This window comes from Hylaeus anthracinus, unplaced genomic scaffold, assembly GCF_026225885.1.
Source record: "Hylaeus anthracinus isolate JK02 unplaced genomic scaffold, UHH_iyHylAnth1.0_haploid 2, whole genome shotgun sequence".
Lineage (NCBI taxonomy): Eukaryota > Metazoa > Arthropoda > Insecta > Hymenoptera > Colletidae > Hylaeus > Hylaeus anthracinus.
The window spans coordinates 2,331,390-2,345,693 of NW_026534838.1; the positions used below are offsets into that span (position 1 = coordinate 2,331,390).

Sequence of the window (14,304 nt, forward strand, 5' to 3'; positions counted from 1 at the left end):
AAGGTGACCTGTGCTACGATGTGACCTGTGCTACGATGTCATCTGTGGTGGCGCGGTGGTTTGTGCTACAGCATAGCACGAACCACCAAGGTGACCTGTGCTACGATGTGATCTGTGTTTGCGCTGTGGTTTATCTATGCTATGCTTATTCTGTGATCTGTCGTGTTGTGTGTTCTGTAGTATCCGTGATCAATCTTTGGCATATGAAGAGTACAAGTGTCCAAGGGTCCCAGCATTCAGTGTACGCATATACAGAGGACATACGCGTATATCAGAGGAATGGAGATATTCGTGGCAACAAGGAATAATACAGAAAAGTGGAAAGTGGTTCTGGTCTTGGGCAGATCCTGCAGTCAAATAAGGAATGTGTTTCGGTTTTTCGTGGGAAACTTGAAAATTCCCTTCCTCGCAATCATCTACCAGGTCTACCAATGTTTACGGTAATTGAAGATTTCAGATATGACTTAGAAGTGCTACTATGAGAATTTTTGTCAGCGCCGCTGTATTCTAATATTACAGGAATTTAACTTGAGACTTACCGTCCTGTACGTCCTCTTCTGACCTGCATGCTTTCCTGGACGACCCTCGAGATCAACGTGGACAGCATGGATGATGTCGAAAAAGTTCTCCACGATTGCAACCTTCTTGTACACTCTACCGGGTGGAACCGTGCCCTCGGCGCCATTTAATGCCTGAAATCAAGGTAAGATTCAATTTAAAATTCAGTTCAGAGTTTAGATAGACGGGTTAAATTCAGGGAAAGGCTCTGGAAAAATGGAAATACGTCGCGTTATTTATTCAAGTCCATTCAATTTGCAAAATTATTATATCTCAGTTACATTGCTACAGTTAACAATTAATTTTATTGATTTCGCACTTTTATTATCTATCTTTGAGAAGGCTGTATGTACTCGCTTCAGTGACATCTAGGTAGTCACATAGAACTAGCATTGCAGGCAAGAAGGTTCCTATTTTTCCACCGGGTATTACCAGATTCCTGCAATTCTGTTACCGACAACTACTTATGTTATACGCTGTCGGCAATCTAGAACTCTTCGAATCTGTACCGCCTGTCGGTAATGTAGGCCGCTGCCAGGCAAAATACCAACGCAATTTCAAACTTTTCGCTCACTATTACCCGCACATGTTACTACATCAAAATAATTTAAAAAAAACAACAGATGGAAACGCTACATTTTCAAACGATCGAATATAAAACGCAAAATTCACATGCTTTCAATTAGTTTAAGAAATAGAAGTTAGATATTGTTATAAGCAATATGCTCAACCGCGTGGATGGACTGCAAGGTCGATTGCAGTCCTCTACCTAGTCTTTTTCGAGAGAAAGAGAAGTATCTCCGGATCAGAACCCTCTCCTGTAAGATATACTTGTTGGCGGAGTCATAGGTCCCAACACAACGCAACTGAGGGTAATACCTCATCGGTTAGACGTTGGCTAGTTGGGTCCGAGATTAGCTTTGTCAACGGAATGCAGAGAGTAGAGGACTGACACGGAAACGTCGATCGTCTTCTTCTTGCATTAGACTAGCCAAGAGGAAACGGGACTGACCCAGTAAGTCCATCTGCACGGTCGCGTTCTCACTTTAGCTTCACTCTCCCCTTTAAAATAATTGTCTGGCATAGTCAGATCAGGAAATCGAAGGAGCTTTGCTTTCTTCTATTTCCTTCTTTTCGTACTTAGTATTAATATTGTAGCTTTGTACAAACTCCAATATCGAATTATCTAGAACATAGTAAAATTCATATTTCTTTGCGATTTATGTGCGAAATAAGTCACGACGCTCTTTCGTGGGCATCTACATAAAGTTTCCGTCACAGTAGTTCGTCTCGTGGAAAAAATTCAACTTCCTCAGAAACTCAATTAACTCCGGCGCGAATACCGTTACGGTCCATAGGTATGGCCGCGGTCAGATTGTTCGGACGAACTTTGCGACCTTAAGAAGTTTCGAGCGCATGCGCGACATTATTGTCTTTCCCTGAACACCTGTTGAAGGGTAAAGTTGAACTCGTGGGGGCTTACAACTCGGTTAAGTGGCTGCGGTCAGGCAGGATAACAATGCTGATATCTAGGTGACCGCCGCCTTAAGATAATACGGTCCGATCAAACGACCGGGTCCTGTAATTAAACGGAATGTGGGCGACAGTACCGATACTGCGTCTTCGTTGCCAACAAACGGAATTTGATAAAATGCATTCCAAATCAGGAGGATAGAATCCTAAGTTACCTTGTATGGGCTGTGAAATGATCGCGAATATAAATAAAAAATCGAATTCCAATTTATGATCAATAGATGTCCAGGTTTAGTGGCGATCGTCCCAAGTCTAGTATATTCGTGAAATAGAAAGTTTTAGAGCGGAAACGTATGCATCCCTAAAATCAAAGGTAACGATCGTGACCTCGATCACTTGAACCCGAGGTAATCGTCGACGTTCCAAGAGTTCTCAGTATTAGGCGACGTCCACCCTTCCGAGATAACCGGTTCGATCGAAACAGGTGGAGATTAACCTACTTGGGGGTGTGTGTGTCTTCTCGTGTGCTTACGTAAACGCGTTGGGGTGCGTTTCACGGTTGAATACGCCCAAGCATTGAGCCCGGCATTCTGTCGCCTACGGATGGCCGTGTCACGCAATGTGTATTGACATATAACGAGCATATAGTCTAGCCGCATAGCTGTGCGAGACGGGATCTGTCTATACCCGTGTCAAGCTCAAACACCTATACCGGTTTAAGATTCCATTCTATGACAACTAGCATCTCAGGTTCGGTTTGGTACTCCGCTTCACACGACTTTTTACTTGACGAGAGACGTTTGCCAGGTTAATTACTCCAAGTTGCTTGGTACGCGGTGTAGAAGCTGATTACTAGTAAATGGAGAAGCACATAAAGTTGATAAATTGGCAATCTATGATGAGCCAATCAGCGACTGCATAATCAGGAGCCCAAGTGAGGAGTGTCCCAATAGCCTACGGCTTATTATGGAGGGACTGAAATTCTTCTAAGTAATAGCTCCTTAATGAGTAACCACCTAGAAACATTTCTCTGTTATTAACCCCTATTTGAATTATGATAGTTAATCAGATACAGTTTGTCGCCAAAAGTCTGACCCACCCTAATGATAAATGCCCATAGCTTCAAGGACCCTTAGTCAAGCGCACGAAACTTGAGATCTGTAATGATCTCTGGTCATCCAGTCCGCAGTACCGAATAAGGATCGACACCGGGGATGACATACGAGAATTCTGGCCACCTTTCGCTTGGAACGGCCGGTCGACAAATGGGACGCGGAATCCCGGACAAGGCGCGTGCGGTTGGCGCGGTTCGTTTGCTCGAGGCGGCCACCTTTTCCTCGACCCCTCGCACACTCGGTGCTTCGTTTCGAACGACCAAGCGGCGATAAATATTCATACTTGACGCGGCGACTTTTGCTCCGTAAATAGATTAAACGAACTGGCGGAATTCTGGGACGTACTCGCGAATCCCTCCAGAGGGTGAAGAGTTTGACCAAAGGACTCCTCAAGGATCCGACTGCTGGCAAAGGAGTTGGAGATAACGAAGAGTCGTATCAAAGAATATCGCTACGAATAGAAGAGTGGTCTTGACTGTGAAGAACGGAGAAAGGAACGAGTGTCCTATAGAACGTCACGTGCGTCGGTGCTAAACGCACAAAAGGCCAGATTTTATGGTATCAAGAAGGGAGATCGGCTTCATCCATAGTCAAATCAAAACTCAATTGGCCGCTTAAGGCCACTTACCCGCTACGAATAACGCCAGATAGGACTTTTGCTTTTATCATCAGTATACTGACTTGTTTTCCTGCGAGACGCAGAGGACGCAGAGACTGAAGAAGTAGAGCTTGACCATAAAATTCGCTAGACTTACCAAAACTACACAAGGAGATGGAATGAAGAAATAATTGTAAGGGTACATAAAATCGAAAGTAGTAATTACCTTACGTCATTCATTAGAACGTTGTTTCAGTCATGAAACCAACATTGTACTCTGGTATTCGTCGCACGAACGTATAAAAATACGCAGAAAAAATGAACGGGACATCGCGCGAATTTTCGAGAAAATTAAGATACATTGCCCAGTCGAATCGTGACATTTTTCCGCGCTCCGACGCGTTCGAAACAAGAAAATGTCGACAACGCATAGTCGAACGTTCTTTCTCTCTTCACTTAATTCCGTCCCAACACGGTTTTCAAAAAGCCACGACGAAAACAGAGGGAGCAGACGAGGGTGAAAGGAGAGGTGCGCCGGAAAATCTCCGGCGATGAGCTCCAGAATAGAAGCACGTCAGCGGTGCCATAAATCCGTATGAGGCACGGGACGGGCCAAGTTTGCGGCGCAACGAAATCCGGGTATAGCGGGTGTTTTAAAACCCCGCGGACCGCGAGTTTGCATTTTAAACGAACAACCGGGTCGCGGAGACGAAGGGCGGGGTGAAGGGAGAGGAGCGGCGGCGGAAAACAACGCGGCAGCCACGCAAACGCGCCGGCGAATCGGATTAAAAAAATTCACGAGGGAGTTGCCGTTCCACGAGCGTCGAGGCGCGCGTGAACCGCGTGGGAGGGTGTTAGAGGAATCACGTACCGGGTGGTTCGCTTCGAGCTGGCTGTTCGATTACTCCTGCCGCGAACAGGAAATTTGATCAAGCTTAAATTACGTGGATCTGTAGGAAATGGAAAGAGATTTCGATAGTAACTGCGGCTATAGGATTAAATTGACTGTACAGTAAAATTTGTCAACTTGTAGGCATCTAGATAACTCTTCGTAAATGTAGGTTTCTTGGTTAATGATCGGCATTGGTAGATGCCGATGAGAAACAGGAACAGAACAGAGCAATCTAGAAACGTGTGGGATCAGACGAAAGACCAGGAGACCTAGGGTTAACGAAGCAGCGACAAGAAAGTTAGTCTCAAGTATCGTAACTGCGCCGCCTTTTCGGTAATTTAGGGTTTCGTAACTTGGTGTTCAGGCATCAAGTGTCTCCTTTGCTCTTGCATGTGTGCCTATCAATGTCTGTGATGACTGTGAATATACGGCGCTTGTAGTTCTTTCGCAGCTGTTCTTATTGAGTGGCGAACGGTGAGGACTTCGAAGGAAACTGGTAGGAATAAGACATTGGCTAATATCTTTTGCAAACTCGATTAAAAAATTCCGCGATTTCGAAGGTACTCGGCTTCGTGTGCAATCAAAGCAGTCGTAGCGCGGTCATCTACCAGACTTGTCTACTCCTCGGTGACGCAACGGGGCGGCCGCTGACGTCAAAAATCGGGAAGTATTCTGAAAATAGTCGCGTCGTCGGGACGCGTTGTGGGCTGTCCTGGCACGCGGCGCAGACAGGGTTTCTAGGCGACGCGAGACGGGATCTAACGGCTCGTTGCAGTCATTGAAACAGTCCCGAGGTGGCGGCGTGTCATTGCATAACAACGATACTAGGAAGTGTCGCGAAAGTGGCACGGTATCATTGCGGCCAGCCGTTAAATATTCTCAACGAGGTCGGATTACTTCCATTACGCGAAGGAACGACAACTAGGCGGCCAGGAACGAGCCCATGGAGTACTCGGAACTGGTCTGTTCGTCTCGGGACCTACGCGTCGCGCATCGGAACGCGTACACTTCAATCTATCCGGGGGCCGGCTATCAACGTTTGTTTTTCGGGTTCCTTTCTTTTGGTCGACGGCCGCTCGCAGCCCCGTGTGATTGGGTTAGTTTTGGTTTGTTGGGACAGGACACTGCCAGACCCGGGCCACCCAGTAGCCATTTAGATAAATGACCCGGCCCCTGTTGAGTGCTGCGGGATGCCAGTAGGGAGAAACAGAATGAGAGAACGCGACGGAGGAATGAATACCCGTGCGAGAGAAACGGATGTAGGTGACGCACAGGGAAAGGGAGAAAGACTGACATGGTTGTAAACAGCGGAGGTGGCCGCGGGTGGGGGAGGGGGTGGCGAGGGAGACGAAGGCAGGAACACCGAGGTCATACTCGCCGCAGACATAAAAAGTGTTTGGGTTTCGGTGACGGAACAAAGAGTCTCTCAGCCGCGGATCCTCCTTTCACGTTCTCGTTTATTTGACGAACCTCTATCCCACCCTCTCGCCAGCCGCCGATATTTGTTGATCTTGCCTCGGAATCCACCGCCGTCTGTCGCCGATAACTCCCTGATTCTTTCCCGGAAATTCAACGAGACGCGTTGGTTCGACGCATCGGCTCATGTCGCTCGTAGAAAACTACTTTTGGACTGTTGGAAAAAGATACTTCGCCGATTTTTTTCGACCAACTTGAAGCGATCTTATTCCGCATAGCAGTGTTCCTTTTACGAACCGATCGGGGGGAAGTTCAAGGTATCGACTTTCCTCCAGGCTCACAGCACTTACGGACCTTCGGATGCGAGAGCATCCGCAAACCGCTGGAGCTACGAGCAGGAATTTTCTCGTAAACCGGCCCCGCTACCATGAAAGGCTCTTCGTGTTATGCGCGAGATTGCTTTCTTCGTTAATTAGACAGTTTTAGGAGGAACGTCTCGTCTTCGAAGTAGATTTGAAAGATTTGTTAAGATCTTAAATTAGTAAAATCGTTGCCCACTAAATTTACTCTAAACAATTACTTCTACCGATCGATAAACTGGTATACCTACTGATCTATCGATCAGAAGTTTGCCAAGAATTACATAGAACCTGGATCAAAAATCCCTAGACGATCTGCAAGTTTTTAAGGAAGTCGTTATAGTCTGGCTCCGACGTCTGGCGCTAATTCGGTGCAGGTTTCTAGCATTTTTCGCAGCCCGTCTCACGACCGACTCTTGTTTTATTTATAGCTGAACGCGCTTCGTTACCTTTTCGTCCGATTATCGATCCCTGAGACGCTAGATACTCGACATACTTCGCCGCTCTCTCCTTCCGTCTCTCGCACGAGCTCCATCTCTCTCTCTTTCTCTTTCCGTTACTTACGGCATTACTTAACATTTTACCTCGATCGCTTGAAACAAAAAGAGGAGTAGGAATTCTTTCCTGTCGTCCAGCCTGTGGTACACGATCCGTCCCCTCGCAGACCGCGCTGAGAAAACACGACGAAAAAAGGCGCCTACGCCAGGGTCGAATTTACCATCGGTTCCCATGGATTTTTTGCGCGTCGGGTCCGCTCGAGCTGCAAATCGCATGGTTTTATCGGGAGCAAGGTCGTCGTGGTCGACACATCCTCGCGCTGAGTACTTAAGAAACCTCGAACGATGTGGATACTCCCTGCAGGACCTGGGCAACTTGTTTATTTCTTCTATCGGTGACCCTAAGCGACTCCTTTCCCGTCACCACCTCTGTTATCCATCGCTCGAGCGCTGTCGGTTCTCGGATCGCTAACGACTAGGCGCGAATCTACTTATGAAGCCTCGAATGACGCAGATCCCCTCTGCAGGAACCGCGCGACTCGTTTTTCTCTCGTCGGTAATCCTAAGTGACTCCTTTCCCGTCACCACGCTTGGTGTCCGTCGCTCGAGCACTGTTGGTTCTCAGATCCCTAACGACTGGGCACGAATTGATAAAGGACCGTTCGTTCGATTCACGGCAGGCAAGGCGACGACCTGGAATTCGGCGTCCCGTGACCGGAAACCGATCGTGTCGGCTGTACTGGTCAGCCAATCATCCGAAAAGCCGCGTCCGGCATGTCTGCAACGCCGATCCCGGAAAACCGGAACCTCCAGCTACTCCCACTACGCTGGACTGCCCCGCCCTACGTCCGCGCCGGTATCAAGATACCACATGAACGTATTCTGGCCTGTCCGCGTTCATTATCGATGCGACGAACGTTTTACGGCATTTCTACTCGCGCTTCCGGGTTGATATCGAGATTTACATCACGGATTTCAGCAACCCAGCTTGATTCGTTCTTGGAACGATCGCGCCCGATCGGTCGATTTCGAGGATGGGTGTCGACGCTCAAGACGCTTCCGCAGAATGGAAGTTACGATACATGTAGATTATATTCAGAGATAGGTTAAACTTTCTCTCTTAGAATTCGCGCAATAACAAATTTTTGTGATCTGTAATCGGTTTAACTTGTGCTAGAATACAACCGTTGCGGATTATCTCAAATAGAACTAATAATAGTGAATTGCGATACGGTTTCTAAAAACATCGTAGATATCTAAGATAAGATATGTCGTAAACCAAGACTGACTAGTTTCGGATTCAGTATCATCCACTTCGTCCAACATAATTTCATTTAATGTGTACTAGGGTCACTGTTTTATCAATTTATTTGTGCGCCCTTCCGTTACAAAGATCGATTTCGCGCGAAGGCCAACTTTCATTTCATCTATTGACTAAGAACTAAGCCCACACTCTCTCATCTATACCTTTTTGTAAAGAGAGATTCGGTCCGAATTCTGCGAATGCTTAGTTCACGCCACGTTCCGCAGTTTCTCGACTATTCGCCTAAGAATTCTTGTTGCGAAACGTGTAGTGCTTAGAAACTACCGTAGAAATAGTATACTGTTAATACACCAACGAGTTTCGTATCCAGACTTCAACAACAGACTCTACTTGACGGGTCTCAGAATTGGCCCTATTAATGTCCTAAAGTCTTGGAAGCTCTACGGCTCATTCTTGCAACACTAAATATATCTAACTTACCAGTAACGATCACCTACAGTGCAGTGGATTCGAAGAAATGAGCCTACCATGAAGAAGAACAAAGAAATCAGCAACTCTTGGAACTTTCTACATGTCCCTTCTTCAAAGAAAGACTCGGACTTGGTCGATTATCGTATAACCGTGGTACCCGTTTCCGGTTGGCAACGTCTATTAGAACATCCACCTAGCATCTTTAAAACTACGTTGACCATCGTCTATGAACATGATACAACGTTAAAGACCGAAACTCAAGGGAGATAGGTCCAAGGAGCATACAGAAATGCTTCCACTTGGTGTCCCCCACGTGCGTGATCGGTACCGGGCAACGGCAGCAGTGTATTTACAGTGTGTTCGTCCTTGGCGAACCACGGATACCGAAGCCGCGGCGCACACGCACGCTTACGAAGGGAGCCTGATCCGCCGTCGAAGAGACCCGACAGCGAAACTAAACCGAATAAATTATTACGCAGGCTCCTCCGTCGTCGTCGCCGTCTCTCACCCTTCCTCGCTCGAGGATGGATGCCCCCCTGCAGTTAACCGTCGAGCGCGGGCCGCCCTCCGGGCACAAAGATTCATATCTGACTCGAAGCCTTGCAAGTCTTCCCTCAGCCATAGCTTCGAACGGGACCCCTGAGCCCGGAGCGGGACGGGATTCGGACAACACTTGTCCCGTCCACGATCCAGACAAAACTTCGGCATCCTCTGACTCCCTCTTCGGAGCCAAGCGTCCCTCTCACTCCTCCACCCGTACGGGTGTCCCGTTCCCTCGTGGCGGGTCGAAGTCGCCTGCGGTGCCCGAGAGAGCCCACGGGGGGAAGAGAAGAACAGCCGCATACGTGCGGCCAATGAGACCGAGGGAGACGGCGTCTGCGTCAAACTGGACGCCGGCAGAGATACGGTGGGACCCGTGAGCAAGAGAGAGGGCAGAATGCGTGGGACGAGGAGGTACCCGGCCGATCGCGTGGTGTTGGAGTCAACGGTGGGAAGGGTAAGGGTGAGATTGAGGAGCAGAAGCAAGGAGAGGAGGAATCTCCGGAGATTCCACGCATGGAGAGTCGTGGAGCGGGCCAGACCAGGCTTGTTGGTTGCACGGAAGGCAGCTGCCAGCCGGCTTACCGACGGCGCGCATTATACCAGACGAGGAAAAGAGAAAGAAAGAGGCGAGATAGAGCACCACGCGGGAAGAACGGGGACGAAGAAAGAGGTAGCGCGTGCAGAGAACCACTAGAGGTGGGGAGCGGGACGCGGATGCCGACTATCCCGTAAAGATCAGCGCTAAAAAGTACACGATAGAAGCCAAGCGGCCAAGCTGAACGGCTGGACTCACTGACGTGGAATCACTGACGGCCAACCTGCGTATCGCGACTAACAGCCACCGAACTCCGCGCATAACCCGGTAGCGTTTTCCTACAGATTGAGGCCCGATATCAAACCTGACCCACACAGATAGAGCTCGAAACGTAGAGCATAGGCAAGGAGAAAGTGGTGGCCGGATTTTAATTTCCGATCGACGCTAGAGCAAACGTAATTTTGTCGGCTCGAGGCGATTAAGCCCGAAGGGTTTCGATCTTGCCAAAGAGGAAAGGCAAGAGTGCTCAAACGAGCGATCCGCGGCAGTCGGCAGGGTCATCTCGTAGCGGAAAAGGTCGCGAACTCTTAAACCAATGCTGGCAAGGAACGGTTCATGATCTTGGAAGAATACCAGGAACGGCTGAGAAAAGAGAAAACGTGGTTGCCACGATTTCATTCGCGACGTAGTTTCTGGGATCCACTGTCGAAACCCGTCAAAGAAAACTTTCAGATTTCTAATCCGTACCCGCACTATCCTGTCGATTAAACTAATTTGCCGTGTTTTTGACATTTCTAATTTCGTCCATAGAAAATTAGTGCATTTGGAGCATAGTGAATATTGTTCTTTGTATATCTAAAATACGTAGAGGATATTTTTATAGCTGTAAATAGACAAAGCTTTTGGTAGAGCGTTTCAGGGTCTCTCCTCTTTCCTTTCACTAGGATTTGATCATCGTCATTTGGTGTAATTACAGTCTTGATTTGTTAGAAGGGATTCGAAATTATTGATGTCCTGTTCGTAATGATAGACAAGTAAGGATGTGACTAGAAATTTGTGGTTAGAGATCAGGCCTCTGTTCCTTTAGTCTTACAAGGATAAACGAACTACCGTTCAAGAACACGTACGAAATTGTTATCGTGAACACTACGCGTTCACCATAATTATTTTAAGAAATAAAAAAAGATGGTGTTACACCATGTTCATAATGAACGACTGGTATACAGACAAATACCTGAGTTCATCCGAACCCATCACTAGAGGAAACCTCACGGCGCAACAAAACTGACCGCGGTTCGGTCCTCCGTGAATTTGTCCTCTGTCGCGCGCGTATACCGTCGCGTATTTCCCTGTTCGGTAAAAAAAGACTTCCATTGTGGGACGAGCTCGCGTTTCCACCCTCGTACGGTGACATGGGAAGTCAGGGGTCACGGGGTTTACCCCCGCGCGCGATCCACAGTCAACACGAACGGCGTAAGCCCACCCCTGTTCCGGCCCGGTCTGTCCTGTCCACCCCCTCGGTGTCTCTCCGACCTCTCTGTCTGGCTGGCGTGTCGGATTTCTGTTTGCGTTACCGTGTCACGCATCGAACCCCGTCGCTTCGAATTCACCGACGCCGGCATCCCCGCGTCCCGCCGCCCCCGCGCGCTTCTATTTCGATCGAGCACCGCTCGTGTAATCTGGACCCTCTCAAGTGTGATTCCGGCTGATCCCGCCTTCGACTACGTGAATTATTAGACGGGCATTTAGGATCGGCGAGGATCGATCGTACCCTCTTTTTCGCCTGGATATAGGTCCGTGAATGATGAACGGGTTGCCGGCTGCTGGGGCCGCGATAAAACCGTCTCGTTCCTTGCCAGAGTTCCGGAGATTCCATGCCGCAAAGGCTTGTCATGGTATCGCTTTATTTATTTTCTAGCGTCCAATCGTTCGAAGAATTCGTTTAGATTAAATGTGCCCTATTTTTGAGAATAGTAAGTAATTCTCGTATGCGTCTCGTGATTCTGAAACAGTTAGTAACAATTCCTTCTTCAAAATGGCCCAACCAAAAACTCAAAACCCAGAGTTTTCAGTTTCATTTCCTTTCGAGTCGAATTCGAATGCGAGCATCGTGAAACATGATTCCTCGACGAATACAATCTCATCCGGAAGCAGAATTCAACGAATTCCAACCCACATCGAGACAGTCCGGGAGAACATCAAAAAACTACTTTATTCCGCTTTGGTGTAACCGTTCCCGTAGTTTGGTAGGATTATGGTGAAGAACTTAACAGTTCTTGATAGTTAAATGCGAATTGTATTATCGCTAAGTATTAGTCTCGCCTAGTTCCATCTCAGTACCTGCGTTACGTCTAAATTAATATTCCCCGTGTATTAATTCAAACAAAAGTAATGTTATGGGCGACCGCGATATATGCCTCTAATGGTTATGCAGAGACGTGTATAGATGGACTCTTCCTGTACATTTCCTTTAGTCGTTGGGGTTATAAAGTCTTTCCAGGATTTCCGAGGAGCGGAAACTGCATTCCTTCTAGAGGCAAACATTTCAGCTCGGTACCTGGGCTGTCTTCAACTTTCCTTCCTCCATTTTTATCGAGCAAAAAACCAGCGTCGATTTGCAGATGAAACGACAACGCGATGGGAAACGGTTGCGTTTGAACCCTTGGCATAAAGCGCGAGCCCAGGGTGTTGCGCGCAGTTTGAAAACCCCGATGGCCGCGGCTTGGAAAATGTAAAAGGCACAGCAGCGGCTAGCAATACGCGCTTCCTCCTCAAAGGTTTCATCGCGCTATCCATCCAGTCGTTCACTCGTTCCACTCTGGCCCATCCCACTTCGGGATCCATCGCGTTTATCCTCGCGCGTTCCTCGTCCGCCGCTCTTATCCCGGACGCTTTGTTTTTCTCGCTTCCCATCGACTTGTTCCGGCTACTCTCGCGCCTGCGAGCTCCATTTTCAGAACTTTCAGACCCGACCGCGTCTAACTCGCTCCAGTCTGGGGATTCCGTTTAAGCTTTTTGCGTAACTTCGAACCTGGTCCACGATTGCCTCTTCAGGATCGCGAGCATTAATGGTACCCCGGTTTTGTATGAAATTCGTTTCTATTTTTCAGCTAATATCTTCATCTCTTGTGGACGTTGTCTACGTAAACAAGATCATTACGTGTCACTATATTTGTCTCCTAGAACAATATAACTCTCCTCCCTACTATCTGCCATCCTAAAAAAAGTAGCTTTTTATAGCGATGCTCTCATTACCGTCAGCCCAATCGATTGTGTACTTAGACGCAATGGCGATTGTTTTCCTCGAACCGAGCGTGTCCCTGGATTTTAAATGTGACCGTCGACGTTCGGCCACTTTTGAAACCCGAGACACAGACGTGTCGCGTGGAGGAGATAACACCGAAGCTCGCTACGAGCCAACAGTTCCACGAAGTGGTGGGATAACTTTTGTGACGGGAATACGAACTGAAATGCTGACGGAACGAACTTTGCCGTACTTCTACTTTTAAGGTGCCGAAAAGTCGATCGTCGTCGAAAATAAAATTCCTACCAAGCTCGGTTCCTCGTTTCCCGGTGCTGGCCCTCTTTCTTGCGTCACCAGACGCGAATGTCGTTCCGCGAACTGACACGCGTACCTTCCACGAACGCGCGTTAGATGGTAGCCGCTGCTCCTGACGGATGTGGAAAGGCTGCGCGCCGACGGCGATTTTTCACGCGCGAACGAAAACACTCGAGCGGGTCGGGCTACGAGCATGGAAGATTACACGCGCTGCTCAAGAGGGGGAGAAAAAAAAAAAGGCGCGCATACCTGGAACGATAACCTACAAACACGAGCGCGAAGATCGCGCGCGGCACACACTCGCTGCTCGTTCGTTCGAACGAGATCAACGCGACGTAATGAACGGGGATTTCTCTCATCGGACTTCGCCACACCGAGCGGGAAACGTCTGACGAGCGACAAGGAGAGAGCAACGCGGCGAGGGGAAGGTGGCGGGAACGTGGGAAGGAAGGGAAAAGGAGGAAGACGAAGCGAGAGCCGGGTGGAATTAATCTCTCACCGCGGCTCGAGGAAGCGGCGAGCGCGGTCTCAGAAAAAGGAACGCGTTAAAGCACTTCCCGGGCGCACGCGATTTTGAGCCTGCAAGAGAACGAACGACACTCTCCCGCGCGCGCGTTTGAATGAAATTGTTCTGATGGAGGCGCGGGAATAAGCGCGCGACGGAGAAAATTGATACGCCGGAAAGGCGTTCCAGGGAGGAATTTTCTCTACATCTTCTGAACATCGCGGAGATAGCGTTTCTTTCTTCCATTCCTTTTGCTCTTTCGTTCGACTCCCCCAAACGAATCGATAGAATTCGAATTGCGGAGCCTAATTTTTTTCTAACTCTAAACTCAAATTATGTGGAAGAACAGACATTTTCTGCCAAGAGTATGAATTCACTTGGAAATGTTACAAAGAAAACGCACATAGCATTGGAAATCGTCGAATCAGGAAAATAGAAGCGAACCTCAAAAATTCATGAAGTCTTTTCCGCCGTCCTCGCGAATTGAACAGTCGCTGCGAGGCAGCGTCCGAATTACGG

General features: G+C 48.3%; 1 protein-coding gene across 3 annotated transcripts in view; it reads right to left on the bottom strand.

The window, feature by feature from the left end:
- LOC128892930 (uncharacterized) overlaps positions 1-14,304 on the bottom strand; it is a 60,883-nt gene that overhangs the window by 7,263 nt on the left and 39,316 nt on the right. For all 3 annotated transcript variants that reach the window (XM_054153588.1, XM_054153587.1, XM_054153589.1), the window contains one exon: positions 540-692. In XM_054153588.1, the coding sequence (XP_054009563.1) occupies positions 540-692 (153 nt within the window). The remainder of the gene's footprint in view (positions 1-539; positions 693-14,304) is intronic.